General features: G+C 39.6%; 1 protein-coding gene across 6 annotated transcripts in view; it reads left to right on the top strand.

The window, feature by feature from the left end:
* The window catches only part of RBMS1 (RNA binding motif single stranded interacting protein 1), a 205,780-nt gene that overhangs the window by 65,832 nt on the left and 116,288 nt on the right, over window positions 1–23,660 (top strand). Inside the window, exon 1 of one of the 6 annotated variants that reach the window (XM_032479557.1) lies at window positions 15,377–15,775. The exons of 3 other annotated variants lie outside the window; for them this stretch is intronic. In XM_032479557.1, the coding sequence (XP_032335448.1) occupies window positions 15,707–15,775 (69 nt within the window). In that variant the 5' untranslated portion in view covers window positions 15,377–15,706. Of the gene's footprint in view, window positions 1–15,376; window positions 15,776–23,660 lie in introns of those variants that run through there. 2 more of the 6 variants (XM_032479559.1, XM_032479560.1) reach the window with 2 other exon arrangements.

Raw genomic sequence — 23,660 nt, 5'->3', positions numbered from 1 at the left:
TGTTTTGTTTTTTAATATGAAAGAGAGGTTCTGAAGTTCATTTGGTAAAATCTTTCCTAGATTCTGCCATTTATATAACAGTTTATGAGTAGAAGGCAGACATAATTAGACCCAAATGTATAATTATGTCTTTCGTTCAGGAGTTTTCATCTACAAATTGAGTTGAAGAAGAACCTGAAGAGCAGTCTAGAACTGAACTGCTCAGCTTTGCTGTTAGAGCAGGAATATCCAAAGTCGCCAGTTAATGGGGCTTTCATTCCTCCTGCACTTTGGAAATGATCAGCATTCCCAAAGGCATTGAAGAATATTTTCCCTCTTTAGAGAAAAAGTACTTCTCAGATTCTGAGGACTTTCTGCATGAAAACAAAACAAAATAGATAATAAACATGCTGCATGAGTATGAGGAACATTTTCTCTTTAATTTTATAACAAGAGTACTTTTTCTTCTTGGACCCGTACACCAGTGAGTTTAAAATAACTTTTGTTTATAGGGTTGCAACTGTGTGCAAGGCATTAGCTCTTAACAAGCTTACATATTCCAGTGAAATGCATAGATGGATATAACCAAATACAGTACAAGTGGCCATAGTTGGGAACATGTAGATTTCAGTGGTGACATCAGAGAGAGGGGGTAAGGGGAGGGTAAAAGTTGGGGGCTGAGGGGAAGCAGTGAATGCTGACCAGGGAAACAGAAGCTTAAGGGAGTTTGGACCATGGGTCTGGATCCCTAGAGAAAAGCCAAGATTGACTCTCTAGATGTGGACTCCTTTGTTCAGGGTGATCACTGAAGTGCTAGCCACGTGTGAATTCATATATGGAAAAGAATCTAGAGCAAGAAGAAAAAAAAGAGGGCAAAGGAGGACAACCAAGAGAGTAGATATCTATGAAAAATTCCATGAAAGTGAGATACAGAACTAAATCAATGTTGGATGGGGGCCAAGAGGCACTTGTGGTTGAGTGGTGGGGTCAGAAGCCAGATTACAGTGGTCTGTAACTAGAATAGAAAGAGAAGATGTATAAACATCCACTTATGAGTGGTCTTTCAAGAACCTTGACAATGAACGAAAGAAAGAATAAAATAGCTTAAGAAGCATTTCCCTTCTTTTAGGATAGAGAAGACTTGAGCGAGGTGGTTTAAAGGAGAGAAAAGTCATTGCTTCTGCTATTCTTTCTAAAAGGAAAATATATTACTGTATTACTTTTATAGTAAAAAAAAATTAAGTAGCCAAGAAAAAGAAAGAGAAAGGAAGGAAGGAAGGAGCAAGCCAGTATAGATAATACAGAAATTCATTTGAAATCAAGGATTCAAATGGAAACCTACACCTTGAAAAGAGCTAGGAACATCTCTATTACTAGGTAGAGAAGGAGGTCAAGAAAAAAAAATACACTTTTGAGAAAAAAACTGAGGGAAGTTCACATAAATAATGTCAAATGATCTCTATGTTATCATTTGGCAGTGAAGAATGAGACTTAGAATTTCAAAGGAAAAAAATTAAAGGTTTGGAATTAATTCTATGGTGGATGGCATAGGGAGCCACTTGGAAATGAGGAAAATGAGCCCAAAGCTTTAAGTGAATTTTTTGTGAAGCCAATGAGCATGGATTATGATTTGCAGTCGTCAGCAACACAGGAGAAGGAACAGAAAAGTCTGATAGTCAAATGTGCTCATCTGTAAGACAGGATGAAAGGGCTGTGGTTACTGGATACTAGAAATAACAAACTTGGGTTGCCTGATTTGGGGGTTTAGATCAGTTAGGAAGTAAGTGAAATGTGGGGGCGGGGGTTGCTGTTGGTGATGTTGGTGATGGTGGTGACCTGATGGAAGAGAGGAACAGACGGATAAAGAGAATGAAGAGGAGGCTTGCATTTCCGTATCTGGAATGCGAGTAATGACCGCATGGGGATTAATGGAACAATACCTATGAAATACTAATATAATGTCTGGCATAAGTGATGCACTCAAAAATGTTGTCTAATACGATTATCTTTATTAATAAGAGTGCAGAATAGATGGAAGCATGTGAATTTCAGAACCTGATTCTATGCAACGGTATTAGTCATTGAAGTAAAGCAAATATGCAAGTTTTCTTGAAGTGGAGTGTAAGGACCTACCTGTAAGGTTGGGGTTTTTGATGAAATGATATCCCCTAGAAGAATCTCTTAGCTATGTGTGAAATGATCTTTCTGTTGAAGGTGAATAAATGATGATAACTGATTTTTGTGATTTAACAAACAGAAGTGTCTTATTTGCTTATCCCCAAAACTCTGTAAGGGAGCTACTGTTGTCCTTTCCCTTTTTACAGTTGAACAGATTTAGGTGAAGTTTGCTAAATTATTAAGTGGTAGAATTGTCTTTCAAATATGGCAGTTTTTATTGGAAGCTCATGCTTTGTCCACTGCTCTGTACTCTAAATGGCAGTGGCAGTCTGTAGGTGATATAATGTGATCAAGTGCATTTCAAGGACTGTACTGTTTTTCATTGAAGAGGGACAAGGATGAGGCAGATGCCTCTTGGTGTGGGGAAGACAGAGAATCAACAACTAGAGTTTCAGGGGAAGTTGTGTCATGAGAAGAAAGTAATTCTCAGCTGCTTTAGTCATTCTCAAACACATTTTGGTGCCATCTTGGGTTTTAATAAAATACGTCCTTACCTGAGAAAACATTTAATCAGTCTTAGGCCCTCTTAGGTCATGAGGCTGTCATTTTATATGTACCTTATTATAAATCTTCTGTTTTTTTTTAATAGCAAAGCATTATATTCTATAATATGTAAGTTATAGATATAGATACATCTTTGATACCTCTGTCTATATATATTGAGAGAGAGAGCTGAAGTTAAATGCTTATTTTTTCTAGGTTCCGGTAACTACTCTCCACTTCATTTTTTCTAACAGTAGTGTTTAGATAAGGATGGAAATCTGTGTCCTTATCATTTCTGACCCAGAATCGTGTAGAAGGAAGCCACAGTGACTGATGGGAGTGTGTGGTATTCCTCAGGTGTGCTGGACTGGAAAAGAGGCTGAGAACAACTGATTTATGGTGAAGCCAGGTCAGTAAGTCCTTGCTGAGCTCTCACAGGATGCCTTTCAATGTAGTAAATAGTAGAGAGTGCGTGGTAAATCTTGGCCATGGTTTCATCAGTTGAAGAGTTTACAGTGTAAAGACACTAAGTTGACCTGATTTAGGCATAAATACAGTCCTTAGAAACTATAGCGAGAAGTCTTGGAAAATAGATGAGAGTAGGAAAAACTCAGAGGGGGTGGACCATGAGCTGTGATTTCAACAGAGTAAACAGAGGGAGGGATGAATGTGGTTTGGCTGATGGAAAAACAGAGGCTGTTTCCTGGCAAAACTCAGAGCCAAAAAACAGTGAGTTCATGAGCAGCCAAAACACAAATAGTAGCTGGAAGAGAGGTAAAAGAGGGAAAGAGCTCGAAAGTAGAGTGCTTTACAAGTGATGTTCAGAAATTTGCACTTGATGTGGGAGTTTTGGGAAGTACAGTGATATGGCCAAAGAGGTCATAACAAATTATTTTGGAAGCAATGTACACAACAGTTTGGAATAAATAAGGACTGGCTAGAGGAGAGACCAAAGAGGTTCCAGCAGTTCTAGTTTGAGGAAACTAATGGATAAGATACAGAAAAAGAAAAGAGAGTCAGTAAAGAGCATAGAGATGCTGCTAATTTAGAAATAGTGCATTTTCTAACGGATTTGCTGTCACCCTTGTACTATTCAGATTGTAGTCTCAACTTTTAATTTTTTTTTCTTTTTTTAGGAGAGTTTCATGGAAAAAAAGGTAAAATGGGCAGATAGAGTAGTTATTTAAAAGTGAACTTTCTAGATGTTGGAGCACCAAGAATCAATTTGCCTTGGTTTCTGGAATCCTCTGAAAATCAACCTCACAAGACTTTTAGTACACCGTGTCATCGAAAAATACTTTGATTGTGGAAGTATTCAAACATATACTAAAGTAGAAAGAACAACTTCAACAATTACGAACAATTTGCCCATTCTTAATTACTGATAGAATTTTTTAAAATGTGTGATAGAATGAAACGATCTACATGATTTTCAATGACAAGAGTTTGTACATCTACTTTTTAAAATTTTAGTAATTATCAGAAATTTAAATTATGATTTTAAAAAATAAAGGGGGCAGACATACAGAAATGGGGAAAAGATCCTACAGTGATTTGGAATATTTTGTAGCTTAATGTACTTAATGATATCTGTGGTAAATGGCTTAAATGAATTCTGAAACTTCTTAAAAGAGCCCCTAAATACAATATATTTTCAGATCAGCCAAGAGATCCTGAATTGCAGAAGATGGAATGATATTCTTTAATACTGAAGAAGTTAGTCTAATAATCTGGAATTTATAATTTGTCATTGAATTAGCATATCTCAAAATCATAAGCTTGTCTTACTTTTAGCTAACAATAATATCTGTTTGAGTAGGACTTGCATGCATTTTGAGGATATTGTTTATTGATTCATTAAACCAATATTTGAATGCCTAATGTGTACCAGGCCCTGACACACATGAGTTAAGGGCTTGGGATAAGATATATGGGTGGTTTAATGTGTTAATAATTTCTATAATTTTCAGCATGAAATCAATTTTTATTTTCTCTTATAAAAAAAGGGAATATTACAGATAAATGAAATTCATAGATAATCTTCAGTCTTCAGTTTGGCCAATCTAGAGTCAGTTAATAAATTGACCTGTTGGTTTCACTTTTTTATATTGGTTTTATCTTCACATGAGCAATAAAATGACTACAAGGAAAGCTGCATAAGGAAGAAGGAGGAAATGCAAGGGGACTAGTCAGCTCCCATGAAATATCAGATACCAACAACTACGAACAGTACTAATAGTCATTGCTCTGCGTATGAACCATTTACATCTTTTTCTATAACCAGGTCATCTCACCTGCTACTATTGCTTTTGATTCACTTTGTAATTTCATATCTATTTTAAGGATTGTGATAACCATTTTAGATATGTCTTTTTACCTGACTTACCTGATTTACATAAAAGTTACTTTTCCGATCTAAAGTCCTAGGAAGACTGAGAATTGGCACTCTGGGCCCTGCAAAAAGTTAGGAATCTGTGAGACTCATAGGTTGGAATTAATGCTGTGTGCCAGCACGGCACTGAATGACTGATCTTTTGAGTGTGTGTGTCTGTGTGCATGCATTTGTGTGACTTAAAAGTGGATAAAGAAGCAACAGTCCAGGATGAATGTTCTCAAATTATGTTTGTAACTGACAGCTTGAAAGCAGTAATAACAAGAAGTGTGGAGTGGAGCAGTCTGATAAATATCTACAGATTTATGTTCATCTCCCTTTCACCTGTCTTACTATGTAAATGAACTGTGTATCTAAAACACTATGGATGTAACCTGATTTGATTGTGAGGAGATGGCTGAGGAGGGAAGCCGACAGCTCAGTGTGCTTCTTTGTGAGACTGGGGTAAAGTTTCTCATTCTGACTCGTGGAGACTGCCCACTAGTAAGACACAGTCATATCTTGGAAAAACTGAGTGTGTGAGTCATTTACTTGTAATCACTCATTAGTGCTGTGTTCTTAGGAAGGTTGAAACTGAGTGTTTGAAAAAATATATTTCTGGAGCCTAAGCTATGAATAAAAAACACATGTGTATACTTGCATGCACTGTGTTCACGCACCTGTGTGCCATACTGTGCCGATTCTAAGACTCAACTTTTTTCACATTTTAGCATCACTGAAATCAGGATGCATCTTATAATTTATGACATCCTATAATTACTGCTGTCCATTTTTTTCAAATGTTAGCATCAGTAATTGTCAAGCATATTATAATCATTGGCATCTTAGATTGCACAACATACAGTTTATATCCAAACATTTATAGGAAACTGATCTAAGAGGGATTTGTAGGACATTTCTCTTTTCCCCAAAGAGTAAAGCAAGATTTATTCTGACAGTTATAGTAGAGATCAAGAGAGAAACTATTTGATTGTGGAATCCTATTTCCTTAATAAGTCATATACAAATGCAAAATGCAACATTCATTACAATCCCTCTTAGGATCCTAAAGACTAGGATGCAAATTTACCATGTTTAATATAATCTGTAAAGCGTATTCTTTAAAATTCAATCACTACATTTCTTTTTTTTTTTGATGGGGAAATCAGGACATTTTATTGATGGCAACATACAAGACTTCACACTTAGGTACATGGGTGTGATAAGACCTGAGCCCACATTCAGCTCTTCCTAATTTCGTGTAATCGTCCCTTTGAAAAGAAGGTGCAAATCATCATTTCTGTCGTGTGTGTGTGTCTGTTTTTGTGTATAAAGAAGCTACCTTTCCTCATCCATTCATGCCTCCAAGAAAACCTACTACGTGTAGGAGAGTAGATTAAATAACTCATCAGAGATTTACAGACTGTTTAAGCTATCTTACAAGATTGTTAAGGCTCAAAATAAGATGACTCCACACTCACTGGCCTGGGCAGTGTAGAATACAGAGAAAAGCAGTATACAGTCTACAGAAGACATAGACTCTGGACTAGAATAGGAATATAATGAATAGGTTGAGATTTGGAGGACATTTAACAAAGAACTTTCTAACAGAAATGGCTAAATATGGGTAGATGGGGTGAATTTCTTACTGGTCATGGTGTCCAAGGAGAGACGTAGCATTCATTCTATTATTGAAATACTTATTGAGTGATTATTATATGCCAGGCACAGGGACTAGCTTTTAATAATTCTTTCCAACCGTGAGGTTCTGCTTCATGACCTAAATCAAGTTGGTTAACCTACCTGAGGTTCTCTCTCCTGTTCAAAAAAAAATGGAAAGTGTCTGCCCTGACTCCTTCCTTGAGACTCTAATGAGATGCACAATAAAGCATTTTGTAAATTAGTAGCATTTTTATAACATAATATAATGTAATATAATACAATATATATTATAGGTCTAAAATATGTCTTCAGAAGTTACCTACTTCTTCCTCCTGGTGCTTCCTCCAACTTAGAAGAATTGAACAGGATTTTAACGTTTAATAATCCTAGTTGAAACTTCATCACATTTGCCACTAAATCAAATATTAGATTGGGAGGTGAAGGGAGGGTGGTTCTGGGAGGATCTGTTTAATATGTTGTCAGCATGCTGGGAGTGTTCTTTATAGTTTGGAGTTAGGAATTGCTGATGTCATGATCAGTCATATTGTCATGACAACATCAGAAGTTCCTCATTTGCCTTCTCGTCACTTGGGGAGTATCAGTTTGCCTCAGGTCTGTCATCATTTTGCCCAAATGTTAAGTGTATTAGATAACCCACAACTAGTCATTCTTAAAGACACTCAGAGTGGGGAATTTTTATAACTCTTTAAACAGTCCATTGAAGTACTCTTAACTAAATATCCTATTGCTGAAAAGTTTGCCTTCATACATAACTCTCTGAATAGAAATTCACTTCTAATTTGTATCTTCTTGTTAGAAGCTTTACATTTATAATTTGGTGGAGAATAGAAAGCTTTCGGCATTCTCATTTACTTAAAAGATGTCATTAATTATTCTATTATCCTCCTCTTCATGTGAAATAAACTAAATAGTAATCTTAGCAACTAAAGAGAAAGGAAACTTTTATTGGCTTTTTTCTGTATTTTGAATACTTTAAATCCTAACTTGAGCTGTGGATCTCTGGTTTTGGATAGACATTGGTTACGTCTCCCAGACATTTAGGAATGTCTTGTACCTTTTGTCCTTCTTGGCTTATATGAGGGTTTTGTTTGTCCAAGATTTAGTTGTTCACTCTGTATTATCAAAGTTCTCATTCAAACTGTTAGTTTTTACTCATGGAAAGGAGATAGTTATTCCAGGTTTGAATTTTGGTTTTTTTTTGATTTAGAGATTTTTTTGGCTTTAGTTTTCCACAAATTCTACTGATTTCCTAAGTACCTTCTGTCTCTTCCCAAGTCATGTAGCAAGAGGTTACTTACATCTCTTCAGATAAAATGTAATTGCAAAAATCAGTTAATAATATCTTTCATAATTTATAATATTACCATAATTCATGGAAAATTCATTGAATTATTTTAAAGTATTCTGAAAATAAGCAAAGAAAATACTTTATTTTCTTTTTTTTTAAATTGAAGTATAGTTGATTTATAAAGTTGTGTTAGTTTCAGGTGTACAGCAGAGTGATTCAGTTATAAGTATATATATGTCTATTGTTTTTCAGGTTCTTTTCCATTATAGGTTATTACAAAATATTGAATATAGTTCCTTGTGCTATACAGTAGGCCCTGTTGATTATCTATTTTATATATGTTAATCCCAAACTCCAAATTTATCCCTCCCCACCTTTCCCCACTGATACCCTTAAGTTTGTTTTCTATGTCTGTGAGTCTATTTCTGTTTTATAGATACGTTTATTTTTATCATTTTTTAGATTCCACATATTAAGTGATATCATATGATATTTGTCTTTCACTGTCTGACTTCACTTAATACGATAATCTCTAGGTCCATCCATGTTGCTGCAAATGGCATTATTTCATTCCTCTTTATGGCTGAGTAATATTAGTGTGTGTGTGTGTGTGTGTGTGTGTGTGTATCACATCTTTATCCAGTCATGTGTCGATGGGTATTAAGGTTGTTTCCATGTCTTGGCTATTATAAATAAGTGCTGCTGTGAGCACTGGGGTATGTGTACCTTTTTGAATTAGAGTTTTGTCTGGAAATAATATGCCCAAGTACTTATTTTCTTACATGCTTGCTATAGGAATGGAGAATAACAGCTCCCATACTAGATTTCCACAGTCAAAGGACGTAGAGGATTGAGGCATTCATCCAGGTAATTTAGGAAAACAGTACTCCACAATAAATGAAAAATGGAGCTTCTTTTTTTTTCCTGGTGTCCCAAATAGTTGACTCTCCTTTATTTTGTTACAGAATTTGATCTACAGATACAAATTTAATATAGTATAAACCAAAATAAAACCAAAATCTTGAATTTTTAATTCATATAGCCCTGCCATAATTTTGTTTTTTGAAAAGAATGAGGACTCATATCCCTATTTTTATAGAAAACCACAGGAAAAGAATATAACTTACAGAGAACCACTATGCCAGAAATTTGAGTGAGCTTTGAATTTTATTAACTATTCTGCAAGTGTAGGGCTGTAACTAATTTATGAATAGATTATATCCAACATTTATATCCAGGTTTTTTTTAGTGTAAATTATTTGTTTGGAATTTAGAGGATCTTTGCCGTAGAGAGAAATATCCTAATTAGTGATTAGGATGTTAGTTGACCGACCTATAAGCATCTATGAATCCCATAATGAAAGCTAATCTCTAATATGGTCTCCCAATATTTTTGAGAGAATTATATTCTTAGTTTCAATTCCGGATTCTGGAAATACCTTTCACCTAATCACCATTACAGCTTCTAGAAGATAGTTCTTTCTGCCTCCTTCCCAACTCCTTCCCACCAGCTATCCTAGAAAATAGAACTGATGGTTTCAAGAGAGGAGTTACAGCTTAGCAACCATAAGTTAAATGAGATCTAGGAGCTAGGTTGGGTCAGAATGTATATTTGTACTATTAACTATGTATTCTAATATTGGAAAGTTTGCCTTCATAGTCAGCTGAATGGAAATTCGATGTAATTTCACATTTTTTAAAAAAGTGATTTACCTAAGATCACATAGATGGTAATTGGTGAAGTCAAGATACACACCCAGACTTGGGTTCTTATGTTTTTCCTTATGGGGTGTGGACGTGATCCACAGCTCACAATAATAGTAATTTTCATGAGTATCATTGGAGGTAGGTGACTTAGTCAGAGAGACCCAAGTTCAAACCTCAGCTCCATTAGGTATTGAATCTGTGGCCTTGGAAAGGTTAATTAACCCTCACAGACTCAGTTTTCTCTTCAGTAAAATGGACTAATCATTCTTTTCTCATGGTTTGTGTGTGTGTGTGTGTGTGTGTGTGTGTGTGTGTGTGTGTGTGTGTGTGTGTGTAGGGGAGGGAGAGGAACATGCTGAGAAAGTGCCTAGAATACAGTAGTTACTCAATAAATGGCAGCTATTATTAGTCCATGCAGAGAAGCAGCAGTAGGGCAAAGCCCATTTCTTCTGTTTTGTTCACCAGCATAAGTTTAAGAATCATCAGCATATTGCTTCTGGTAAGACTCATCAGAGTATGGCTATGTTTATGTTGCTCTATATACCTTCTAGGATTATAGCTGTAGAGCCATAGTTTTCTTTTATTATAGAGGTTTCATTTTTATATACATGCGATTTTATATGTGTCTAGGGAGGCTTTAGGTCTAGAATAAGAATCGTAGAATTTAAAAAAAGCAAAATAGTAAATAATAGAAAATATTGCTGCTCCTTTAGAAATAGGGTACTTTATCAACTCTGTTTTGTACCAGGAAACAGCAGAAATTTAAAGAATCTGCTGACCTCATATTTTTTTCTTTTTCTTTTTCCAGTTTCGGTGGGAGCTATAGGTTTTGTGAGCTTTTAAACGTAGAGACTCTTAAATGTAAACAGTTTTTTAGTGTGAACTGCTTACACTGACCAATACTATGTGGTTTTATTTTATTTCTTAAAGATTGTAATTTGAAGTACTGTTGGATGAATTTTTCCTCTTAATTCCTTTCTGTTTTCAGTGTGACCTAAATAAAAAAAGAGTGCTTGAAATGCTTTAGCAGTGATGGAGGGATAGAAGCCGCTATAGGTCTGTTCTTTTGTTGATAGAGGTGTTCTATTCTTATCTCATTGGACATCTTCTCTGCCCCCATTTCTTTTCCTCTTTCATAGCTTGGCTTCCCTGCCATACTTTCTTTGTAGTAATTTTGTTCAAAGGCTTCTCTCTTCTGTGGGGCTCAGTATTGTATGTGTTGGAATGGGGGGGTCCCCTAGCCTTTTGACTTTTCTGCTTCCTTCAGGGAGTTCACTGATTAACGATGATTTCAATAGCAATCACCCTAAAACTACATTCTCTCTCATACCACCCTCTCCTTCTCTCTCTCTGCAACTCTCTCGTTTTATTTTTCTCGTCATCTGCACAGTGCTTTTCTCTGAATGTCCCTCAAACAAAACATTGATACAGCTGAGCTCCCCACGCCCATGTTATATCCTGTATTGATCTCTCCCTGCTGTGGACTCGCATAGCACATAATTGTCTAGACCACTTGGCTGGCACTTATCACTTAATGCTTTGCATTATTCGTGTACAGCAACTCGGTGCTGTAGGGGTAACAAGTACTCACCTGGGAATTGGAGCATTATTTATAAGGCTTTTTTGAGACACAGCATTATAGTGTTGAAGGACCACAGGACAGTCTTTTAACCCTAGCTACGTCTAGGTTTTCATGTTCGCTTGCTACTTACTAGCTCCATAGTTAGGTCAGTCAGTCTTACTGAACTTGTTTTCCTCTCATCTGTAAATGAAGCCTTAGAATCCTTCCAACCTCAGAGGGTTGTTATGAAAGTGAAATGAGATGGGAAATTTATAAATGAAAGTCTCATTTTCAAAATGTTACTATGGGACAAATGTCTTCTACACGCAGATTCTCAAATTGCAGTTATACAGACACTTGTGAGTCACAAGTCTCATCTTCCCTACAAGGCTGCAGGCTCCTGCATGTACTGATGGCTCCATCCTTATTATCCTTGGTCGTATACTCCTGCCTTACAGTGTTATCTCTGATACGGCACACAGTCTTCCTATTCATACAGAAATGGCTCTGGTCCAACACACAACTTTTTTAAAGGAAACAGAATAAAAACAAATGTGGGAGAAAAACTTGAATTCACCTAGGCTATTGAAACAGACCTGCCAGACTTTTCTTTTTAATTGTGTACCTCTTAGAGTTAAGTCTGTGGTATAAACAGCCTTAGAAAACATATTCATTCAGCCATTCAACAAACAGTTCTCGAAAAAGCAACCTCCCCTTCCCTATATTTGCTATTTTTTCCCTGTCAGTTCCAACTGCACCCTTCCTCCTGCTCTTTGATGGTCAGCCAGCCTTACTAACATCAGTTATTTACACAATATGTGCACTTAAGTCTGCAAAACACCACTATGAAACCTGGAAAAACAATAATAACAGCTGGCATTTATTGGGTTTGGCACTTTTGTGGGAGAACCGTAGGTAGACTTAAGACAGTCTATGAGGACAGAGAGATTAACTAGCTTGCCCAAAGCCATGTGGCTAGTAAGTAGGAAGCTGAAATGTGGAGCAAAGTCTTCTTGGCTGTTTTAATTTTGTTCTTTGGATTGTGACATCCAGGTTCATGGAAGCTAGCTGAAGAAGGGGGGTGGGAGTGGGAAGTGTACACGTGGAGGGGCCGTTGTAAGTCTTAAGAGCCAAAGTTGCTCTAACAACTCCATCGTCTCACAGCCAAGTGCTCACCCGCTCCTGGCATCTGCTTGCCTCTCTGCTTGCTGCCAGTCAGCTTCCTGTTACTCATAGTTTCTGCTTCCTCATAACCTTGGCTTGCATATGGTTTTGGCTTTTTGTGGCCTCAACTCTACCCCCTGGCACTCTTGCAGTTTCTGCCCCTTTCCTAACTGGTTCGGCTCTTGGAGTTTCCTGAATCAAATTCCCAAGGGTGAGAATCCAATTGGCTCTGCTCATTTTTTCAATCTCAGCCATGTCATAGGTCACTGGCCTGTCTGGGGATTGGTTGCCCTTGGGTCAGATTCCCACAACTTTACCCACCAGCTGAGCTGGGGCAAGAGGATGTCATCAGACCGCCCAGGCAGCAAAGTCTCAGTTTCCCTTTCAGGAGGATGAGCGTCTACAGGACAGATTCCAAAGCCCTAATTTGTACCATGATAACTTGCTGTTTCTCTGGAATGCTTCCTTACTTTGTCTTAAAACATGTGTTTCAAAGGTCAGTAGACTTTCCCAGATAAATCTCACTGGGATTTATTCCTGTAGTCATTTACAACTAAGCACTTGTAGATATCCATAATTGATTATATAGACATACATGTTTTTATATTTCTGTTCTTTCTCTTAGGTTGGAATCATTTGAGTTTTAGTGACTTCTTTACATTGTATAGTCCTAGAGGGTAGAAAAATCTGTCTTCTCCTTTCTCTACAATGCTTTACTTAACCTAACTCTGGAACTTTTGAACCCTGGCTCTAGACATTGTTTTTAAAAATGTATACCTTAGTGTTCGCTCTTTTTATGTCACTCACCGTATAGAACACTTTATTTTGTTGATATTTAGATATCATTTGTATTCTTAAAAAGAGTCCTTTTAATATTTTTAGTATTCTTAGTATATTTTAGCTTCAAGAATTAGAATTGTTTTTGTATTCTAAGTTAAATTTTATTATCACTTAAAATCTTGTCTTACCCTGTAAAAGTGTTACAGGGTATCAAATCAAGTCTTTGCACTCTGGAATAGCTCAGTATCCAAAGTATCCTGACCTTAGAGCAGAGCCATAGAAAAATTAATCTATGCTGTTCTTTTGTGGTTTAGATTGTGGTTTCCTAAGAGACCAGTCATGACAACTGAGGTTGTACATGGAATTTTTTCCATAAATGACAGGTTTGAACTGCTGGGGTCTTGGGCATTAAGTTCTCAGGAAAAGGCATCTATGGCTTGAATAGTTCTACCTACAACCTTGTATTTTATACTTGTGGTTGATAACTTGTGGTAAAAGGTTATCAGCAAAAGGGCAGCCAAAATAATTGGAAATGCATGGAGTAGCCTGAAATAGTTCTAGCATATATATTGACACACAGCTGAATGTTAGTTGTTGTTTTTATTAAATCATTTTAAAGAACAGATATGTTTCTGTGAATTTTATCTAACAAGTTCTTACTTGCCCATTGTGTACCTAGTATTGTGCCTAGGGCAAGTTTGCTGCTGCTGCTGCTTTTTTTTAATGAAAAGAATTAGGAATTATAGGAATACCTTGTATATATGGTTGTTTTTAATTAGGTGAGACTTGATAGTTCTTATCACTTTTGCTGGAGAATGTTGGGAGCCCCTTGGACTATGGAGGTGGCTCCTGAGGTCAGCAGTAGGAAAGCTATCTAGGATGGACATTTTTCAGTTTCTCGTTGCTGGAAAAACCCTTGAATGGTCACAGCTTTGCTAGAAGACTCGGTTTCCATAGGGGACCCTGTGTTTTCCTGCTGGCAGCCAGAAGTTGAGTGCCTTCACATCTTAGACAAGTTAGGATTTTTCATTATCATGGCAGATGGCCCTTTCCAGGAAGGTGTTAAAGGCCAGAGGCCAAGGAGGAACACTGTAATATTTACCGCTTACCGCGGTCATATAACCCTGCAATACTCACAGCTGAATAGGCCAACTGCCCCAGTGGCCCATCCGTAGGACGCGGCTGTGCCTGTGGGACTTGCCGCGAAGGCCTGCATCGCACAGGTTCTGGGCTTGATACACTAACGAACGCGAAGGTAATCCAGAAAAAGGGCATCTTGAAGCGCCGCAGATAATTTGAACTGAAAACAAAGGAAACCATCTCCTCCCTTTGTCCCCCCCCCTTTTTTTTTTTTTTGCAGTTTCTGTGTCCCTTCAATAGAACACATTTGTGTGTCGCATCTGATAATTAACATATAGAAGGATCACACTCTTATTACAACAGTTTTCTGGAAGGCTTACCAAACTGATGGCTTTAAATAATTTTCGCTCTTTGATACCGGCATCTTAAGGGTAAGCTTGCTAACTCCGGCATAGCAATGAAGTACGAACTTTACCGTGCGTTTTTGCGGGGAGGGGGTGGGGAGTGCAGACTTGATTTCTCTGCTGAAATTGTAGCTTGTGAATCGGAGGAACAGGGGGTTGCAGAGGTTTGACAGAAGGCTGGTTTGTTCCCTGAAGTAGGAGTGATTGCCCGCACCTTTCCTGGGAGAGTGGAGGGGGTGGGGGTGGGGGATAGTTTGGGAGGATGAAAGGAAAGAGAGAAAACCTGGGACCAGTTTGCTTCCTACCCAGGTGTTAGAGTGATTCTCCGAAGCGGTGCCCTTAAAAGGGGCTTCGAGCAGGGGTGCAAAGCTGCTGCTGGTGCTGAGGCCAAGAGCCGAGGGGAAAAAAGGAAAAGAGGAGGGGGGTGGCTACTCCAAGGAATGTGCGGCACGCGGGGAGCCAGACCCAACCATTGCACCGGAGCGGGGGCGCCGGCGGCTCCCGGGCCGCGAGGCCCCCGCCCCGGCTCCGAGCCCGGGAGGGAGCGCCTGGGGGCCGGCCGGCCGGCAGGGCGGCGGGCGCGGCGCCGGGCAGGAGGGCGGGGAGGCGCGGGTGGGCCTGGGCGCGGCGCGAGGCGGTGCGCGGCCGCCTCCCCGCCCCCGGCCGGCGCGCTCTCGGGGCGGTGGTTGAGGCCGCGGTAGGTGGGGACGCGGCGGCGCTGCTCCTCCGCTGCCGCCCGGAGAGTCGCGGCGCCGCCAGCTCCGCGCGCGAACTCCCGTCCATGGCACGCAGGGCGGCGGCCGCCCGAGCTGCCCGAGTCCCACCCGACGCTGCCGCGCCGCACTTTTAGGCGAGTCCGGAGGTCGAGGGCGGAGAAGTCAGCCCGGAGCTGCAGCCCCCGCCGGCCGCCGCCGCGCGGCGAGAGGGAGTTCCCAGAGCGGCCGCGGCCCCGGCCGGCCCCCTCCCTGCGCCCTCCCCCTCGCGGCGAGGCTGCCCCGCGCCCGCGCCCGCCGCCCGCGCCCGCCGCGATGATCTTCCCCAGCAGCAGCGGCAACCCCGGGGGCAGCAGCAGCTGCAGGACGCCCTATCGCAAGCAGGTGAGGCGGCGGCGGGGATGTCTCGCGGAGGCCGGCGGCCCCGCTTTACAAAGGGCGGCCGCGCTCGGCCGGACTCCGCTGTCCTCCTCGGAGGGACTGGGCTGGGCGGTGACCTTGTTTCGCAGGAGGCGGCCCACGGGGACGGCTCGGGCCGGTGACCTTAGCCGGGGAGATGCCCTCGCCCCTGTCGGCCGGGCCGGGCGGGACGCGGAGGAAGGGGCGGCGGGGAGGCGAGAGCTGGAGCGCGCCGGGCCGGGGGCTTCGCCCAGCTCTGCAACAAGTTTGGGTTTTTTCCGGAAACCTTTGTGTGTGAAAGAGTACGATAATGAGTCGTAACATTGGGTTGCAACAATCTTCACTTGAAACCTCAAAGAACCTGCCTGATTCGTACGAAACCCGGAAGACCAATTTGTGTGTGTGTGTGTGTGTGTGTGTGTGTGTGCGTTCGCGCGCGCGCTCCCCCTCCCATTTATATATTTTTAAAAAAAAAAGAAAAAGAAACAGGAACTTCTACTGTCACTTTCTCAAGGTTTTCAATTTTCAGTAGCACAGGGAAATTCTGTGACATCCTAGTTGCAGAGATACTTGGATAAGCCTGAGTCATACACATGCTTTTTCCTATTTTAATACCGTTTCATACATTTTTTAACAGACTGAACTCCAAAGGCACTTCAGTGGTTAGATCAAAATCCCCTGCTGGGAAAAGGAGTGGAGCTGGGATCTTACAGTCGTGGCCTTTTGCTTTGTTTTTCATCTTTGTTTTTAAAAGAAGGTTACTGAAGCCATGTTGTGATAAATCTCACAGAGCCTTTCAGCAGCAGCAATAACAAAACCTAGCTTTAAATTATGTAAAAAATGTTCAAGTCCGTTTCGAAAAGGTTAAACTGATTTAGAGGTCAGTGGCAAGATGCTTGTTGAGAAAACAAAAGCACGATTGCAGATATTTTTCTTCCATAATAAATCTCTTGTGTACATCCTTAGCCACTGAGACAAATCAATTAAGTTATTATCCCAATTATGATACAAGCAAACTGTATCCTTCCATGCAGACCATGGCTCTGTTAAGATCATGACAGATGACAGTGATGCCTGGTGACTTTCCTGAAGGCGTTCACAGGATTATTGATTATGTTTAGTCCTTTTTGTTCTCAAAGTCATTTTAGTGGGGTATCTTAGCATAAGTATATCTGAAAGGAGTGCTCATTTTCTCAAAGTATCATTTTCTGGTCTTTGGTTCTTTTACTTGTTAGATTTCCCTTAAAAAGACAGTAAACACACCAGATCTGTGCCCTTGCTATCTGAGTCCATGAAGTTTTACATGGCTGAAGAAAGCCTTTTCCTTTAATTAAGATTTTTTTGAAAATCTGTGTTTGTGACTTGGCTGGAGTGTATGCTAAAATTGTGAAGGTTCAGAAGCAGGCATCTCTAAACTCTCTTCATGTGGCCTCATTTAAAATAAATGCCCTCAGATCCAGTACACTTACACCAACTTCATAAATGAAGCCAATTTACAATAAATATTCTCCTGAACCCTCCTCCCCCATCCACCTCCCTCTACCTGAAAAGATGGCTAATTATGTAAGGGCCTTGTGTATTCATTTATTTGTTGTCAAAACCCGGCGGGGTGTTAGCTCTGAAATGGGGGAAAAGCTCTGAGGGTGAGGCCTTTTGCTGTGAGGGGCTGGAGGTTTTGTGTGTGGAGGGGGACAGCCTGCCGGTCTGGAGCACGCTGATAAGATGCTCTTCTTTTCACTGGGCTCTCCTTAGATTCAGAGACTAAAAGGGCTGACTGAATCAGAAAAACAAACAGAGTTTCTTTTTTCTATAGGCGAAGAAAGAAATGAATGTGTAGGCATTATACAGACACAAGACCCCGGGTACCAGTGGTATTTGAGTCAAAGGTTTCTTTTGTTAGTATTTAGCCATTCACTGGGAAAGCACACTTCCAGCGCGGGGACCTGGTTACCATGAGTGACTTTGTGATCTCATCCTGGCTTAGTCTAAATGGGAAATCTAATTAATGCTTTTTCTAAGATTTTGTGATGTTAAACTTGCACCTTTCAGTTCACATTAGTTTGTTCATTTTGATGAAAGAATAGGTAAATTTTAGCTGTATAATGCACCTATTTTAATCTAGAGATATGTAATCAGCTGTTTAGAGCTGACTTCAGATCATTTGCCTGAGGAAAATACTGAATGTGAGGAATACTTAAAAATCACCTTTGGAAAAAAATTACTCGGAATAACACTTGTATTTTACATATAAATTAGTAGTGGCAAACCATCACTGAGTACCTTACTGCCTGCCAGTAGCTGTTCTAAGTGCTTTAGGTAGATTAACTCGTTTAGTCACCTTGACAGTCCTATGAAGCAGACAATAATAACTCCATTTTACAGTTAAGAAAACTGAGGCATAGATTAACTAACTTGCCCAGTCTGTACTCCCTCTCACAAGTGCAGAGCCAGGATTTGAACCCTGGCAGTCAGGCTCTTAAAAACCACCAAACTACAGCTGCTTGTTTATTACATGCACATTTCAATGACTGCTTTTACAGAGCTCCTTGGTATCACCACCCATCACCCTTCTGGTCTCAGAAGTCCGGTTTAAGGCTTAGGGATTCCTCCCACCTTTTTGTAGGGGAGGGAGTTGGAGGTTGTGAGGTTGGAGGTGAAGGATGAGTTATACTGATGGTATGGATGGTGGGTTTGTGATATTTGGAAGCAGCATTGATGTCAGAGGATTGCTTTATGGAATGATTGTACAATTTCTTCTTAAAACTTGGCATTTCACAAGTAGAGGAGTCAGCCAGTTTCAGTTAAAGCAAAGGTGGGTGGTGCTTGTCCCCCTCCTGCCCCACGTAGTGTATCCAGGGCATCAGGGAACACTGATCTCTGGCATCATCTAGGATAAACAGGCTTTTCCTGCATCACAGGCCTGTGAGCACATTAGAAATATACCTGCTTGGCTCAGGTCAAAGTGAGATGCCTTGTGTCGAGTGATAACCCTGGAGGCAGTATCCAGACAAAGATTGTTGGTTCAAATCTTAGTGGAGAAACATACATGTCCTCTTTTTGTTGACTGTGACTTCCAGATACAAGGTATTCCTTAAGCAAATCCAGTCTGATTGTATGAAGACACCCCTACCACCAAAACGAAAACCATTTATTTGGACTTTTGTAGCTGTAAAAATATTTTAGTGTGTTTCAAAAGAAAAAGTGCTTTGTGCTGAAAAGCCTTTAAATATAGAAAAATGAGTATTTCCATTTTATTTTTAATTCTTTTATTAGCTACTCCCTTCATGTTTCCTTACTTCCATTTTGGAACTTCTTTCTTGACTCAGTTGTGTCATACTTTTTATAAAGTGAGGCGTGTAGCAAGTACTTTTTTTCTAAGTAATATATCATAGTGGTTTGCAGTGGGGTCTTTGGGGGTAGGTGGGGTGAATACGGCATTTGTGTGTGTGTTTCTTTACAAATGATCTTGCCAGCTAATAGCTGTACTTGTTAAATGTTGCTAACTTTTGATGAGTGAAGTACTTATCTCCCCAGTTTAAATAGATTTACATAGTTTGCTGCTTTCTTGAAGATTAACTGGGTGTAGCTGCACGTGAAGAATTCAACAGTGATTCAGTGTTTGGCCTTGTTAGAGGATGACATACAAAGCTGTTGATTAATCCTCTTCAAGCAGTTTCTGTTCACAGCAATTTATGTGTAGTAGATTGGGTTTTGTTAAAATTTGAAGATTAAAGTTGTTCAAAGAAGTGTTTAAATGAACAGTGTCTGAGGCAGTTCCAGTGTGTCGCTTTTTAAAGGAAGGTAAACATACTCAAGCCACAGAGATTGGTGGTTTAGGGGAAATTAGCAGAAAATTAAATTGGTATGCCTAATAAGATCTTGTCCTGTTTTTGTGTTAGGCTATCTCAGTGTGTTTGTTATTCAGTACTGCTTATGAGTCAAGGTAACTGTTTTAAATACAGACCCAGAGCCATTTGAAAAGTACAGAATTTGCCGTCAGTGATCATCCAGTTTTTCCGCTGGGCATCCCTTTTGGCCTCTCATTACATTTTCCATAGTTTGCTTCAGGTTTTGAATGTGTTTCTCGTTTTTGTTCTTTCCTTCCTTTTAGAGACTGCCGTCAGCTGGGCTCACCATACATTGGTAATACTTTTCGAGCTTTTTCTTGGAGATGGGTTGGGGGGGTGGAATCTGTCTTGTGCAAGTTTCTGGGAATACATTTCCAAAGCACTCTGCCAATAAATAAATAAAGATACATATATCCCCTCCCAGCCTCGGCTATATTTAATCTTCACAACATCCACATAAAGTAGAAGAGGGTCAGGAATTTTGAGGCAGCGAATTTAAATGGCCTAGTTGGTGAAAGCTGGGTCTCTGGAGCCACAGGCTGTGTCTGCTACCAGGAAAAAGAGAAGGAAGCTCAGTCAAGAACAGCTGTAGCCCCACTGCACTTCCCTTTACTTGGCCTCCCGAAGACATGTGGCACACACAGCATCCCAGAGTTCAGCTCTGGGAATTGCAGCTCTGTAGTTTATTAGTGTTCTTTTTGTTGTTGTTGTTGTTCCGTAAAGGCCTTTGCTCTAGGGTTGTCAGATAACCTACAGGACAAGTAAAATTGGAATTTCAGATAAACGAGTAATGTTTTAGTGTAAGTACATCCCAAATATTGCGTGGTACTGTGTGTTTTTATTTGCTAAGTTCAACAACCCTATCTCTGGGGAACCCAACTCACTTTTTAAAACATGTTACTAAAAAATCATAAATTATAAGCCATATTATTCCCATGTTTTCCACTTAAAATCTTGCCTCTTAGCATATTCTTTGAGCCCTGGTAATACAGATTTCACATGTTAACTTCTTTAACTGTCACTTAACCTAATTGAAAGACCCTGGGTTAAGTTCTGTCTCCATCACTTGCCTGCTCTTTCACGTAACCTCGCAAAGCCTTGGTTTCTGTTAAGTAAAGATAATAGTGCCCACTCCACAGGGTTGTTGTTCATCCTTCTAAGGTGTTATTATTATTAATGTCCCCAAAGAGCAAGCCACAGCGGGTGGTCCTGGGAGGCTCTGTGTGATCCTAGGAGACCTTCACACAGCCTCTAAGAATGGACTATGTTTAGAAAGTGGGGGCAGCCTCCGAAAGGGTAAGGATCTGGAGCTGGAAAATGAGACTTTCAACCACACTAAAAAAAAAAAAAGACCCAAAAAGTAGAAAAGAGCATCCCACCATGTTTTACAACAGTTGTTCCTGTGTTAGGCTCTTGTTAGTCTTGTTAGCAGAGCTTGCCTTCTCTTTGGGGAAAGAAAGCCTTTCAACCCTCTATTCTTTATTTTATGCAAATAGATGACTGGAGAAGGGGAAAAAAGAGCATTCATCACTCTCATTAATGAAAAATGCTACCTTTTAATTTGCTTGAAAAAAGACAGGTTCAGTTATTAGTGTATGCATGATTTCCTGAATTCTTTCCTATGTCTTGTTTGTGTATTTGGTTTTCGAAGATGTCATCTTTGCCTTACTCAGAAAAATAAACATTTTTTTTTCCTCCTTAGACATCTGTAGGTGTTTGGTGGGTGTTTGTTTTTAAACTCGCGTCTGTAGAGAATGCTTTGCTTAATACATTCTAAAAAGCTTGGTAAATTTTAAAATAGGATAGACATATCGTGAGAAGGAAGAAAGCTTTTCCTGGAGTTAGGAGGAGGTGAAAAAACTAAACAGAGCAGACTAAATTCTGTAATAAAATAATGAATCAATGTAGCTATTGTAATTTAACACATATTAAATGGCAGCAGCCACAACAACACTTGGTGTTAAACAGAGTAGTGCTCTAGTATATAGGAATATATTTTGACTCCACTTCATTCATTGAAACATATGAACTTTCAAAACAAAGTAATGTAAACTAGAGAAGATTGTACTTGTTAGTTATGCGTACAATACAGCCTCAAAAATGCATTTTAAAAAAAGAGACTGAAAGGAAATATGCCACAGTATTAACAAGTGTTTTCCTTTGTCGGCAGGTAGAATCATGAGTGACTTATTTTTCATGATTCTGTTTACATGAGGATTTCTTTATTTTTTACATGTTTCTCTTTATTTTTCAATCTCCTAGTCCCCTTTGTTCCCCATATGAACATGGCCTTTTGGTTATCAAGAAAAAGATCAAGTGGAAAAAATCTAGAAAATTGTATTATTTTTAATTAAAAATTGCGGGTGGAAACCCAAGGAATTCAAGTTATTGAGCATTTCAGAGTAGCATGTAGGTGCTACCTGTTTCTGTGCCTGGGCTTTGAGATGCGGCCCTTTCCTATTTACGAATTTTTGTCCTCATTTTTACTGCAAACTCCTATATCACATTTTTGGAAATCACCTATTTCTGACAGATAGTCTTTATATTTATGAACTAGTATTTTCCTATTTTATACATGCTAAACAGAACTTCCGTACTTTAAAAAAAACGTATTTAGGACACCAATTTATCTGAGTCAGCGAGAGGGAAATGCAGCTATATATATGTGGAATTTCATATGCTAGATTACTTTTCAGGAAAGTATTCTAAATATTGAGGAATTACCACTGTTTTCCCTGTTTTCATTTGACTTACAACTGCATTTAAATACAGCTGTTTTGTGGACACAAATTCTCCCACATATAATTTCTGTATTAAATGTGAAAAAGTGAGACTGCTCTTCTTCTGTCATAATCCTTTGGATTTATTTTATTATGAATACTCATGACTGTCTTCATCACATACTCACTTTTCAGTGTAGCTTCTTGTAAGGGCATTGGAGTGGGAGGTGGTTCCCTACAGGCGGCTGTAATTTGTATTGGGACAGTGGAGGTTTCTGTAAGAAATACACAGTACAGATAATGTCCTCACTTTAGAAGCTGTTGTTACTGTGTAACCCAGGGGGATTTTCAGTATATCAGGGGAGTTTTCGGCGAGCTCTGTAGAGGCTGCAAGACTTCAGAGAGAAAGGAGAGGAGAGAGCCTGAAGGGAGGAAGGAAGAGGTGGGGGGGTCTGAGGGAGAAATAGAGAAGGAAGGCAGTATTGCCTTGTTAGCTACTTTATTAGTGGGTGTGCCACTTGACAAAATTTGTTAGTCTTATTGTTCTGATGCCATGTAGATTGCGTGCAGATACTAGCCTCGTTGTTTTGTATTATTTCAAATTCTTATATCCCGTTTTTTTCTTCCTGTCATTCCCATCACCTGGAATTTCCTTTCACCTCTGTTCTAAAACAAGATCTTTGTCTCTCCACTTCGGAGCCTGCCTAAAAAAATCACCCATTTGGAAGACCATTTATGATCAACCCAACCCTACCTAATCATCTATTCTAGAAACAACATCTCTACTTTTGTTCTCCATATTCTCAGTTTTGTAAGTCAAATGTAACACCAGCTTTGAGGGAGTGGTTGTGTTCTTTTGTTTAACTGAAAGTTTAACAGAGACTCTCAGACATTGAGTTAAGTAATTATTGTGTGTGTAGCATAAGTAGTTTTTGGAACAGACATCATTCTGTGGGAAGTAAACCAGTGGTGCGCAGAGGATACACTGTTGCTCCCTAGGGAGAGGCTGATCAGGGAAGCCATTAGGTTAGCTAGCTCTTAAACAGCTATGAGATGATGAGGACCCAAAAGAAGGCAGTTAAATTGTGGACAGGAGAAACGATCAAATTTTGTAGACATTGGAGTACATAAAGCCCCTAAAATTATATGTAAAATGTTGCATATATTCACTGTTTCCTGGGGAGAGGTTTATAGCTTTCATCCCTTTGCCAAAGGGATCTGTGTTCTCCAAAAGATTTTATGACTGCATGTGGAAGGAGAGGGTGGAGGACGACAGAAAGATAATGCTAAGATTTCTAGCTG

Source organism: Camelus ferus, chromosome 5, assembly GCF_009834535.1.
Source record: "Camelus ferus isolate YT-003-E chromosome 5, BCGSAC_Cfer_1.0, whole genome shotgun sequence".
Lineage (NCBI taxonomy): Eukaryota > Metazoa > Chordata > Mammalia > Artiodactyla > Camelidae > Camelus > Camelus ferus.
This window is presented reverse-complemented; position numbering and strand designations above follow the sequence as displayed.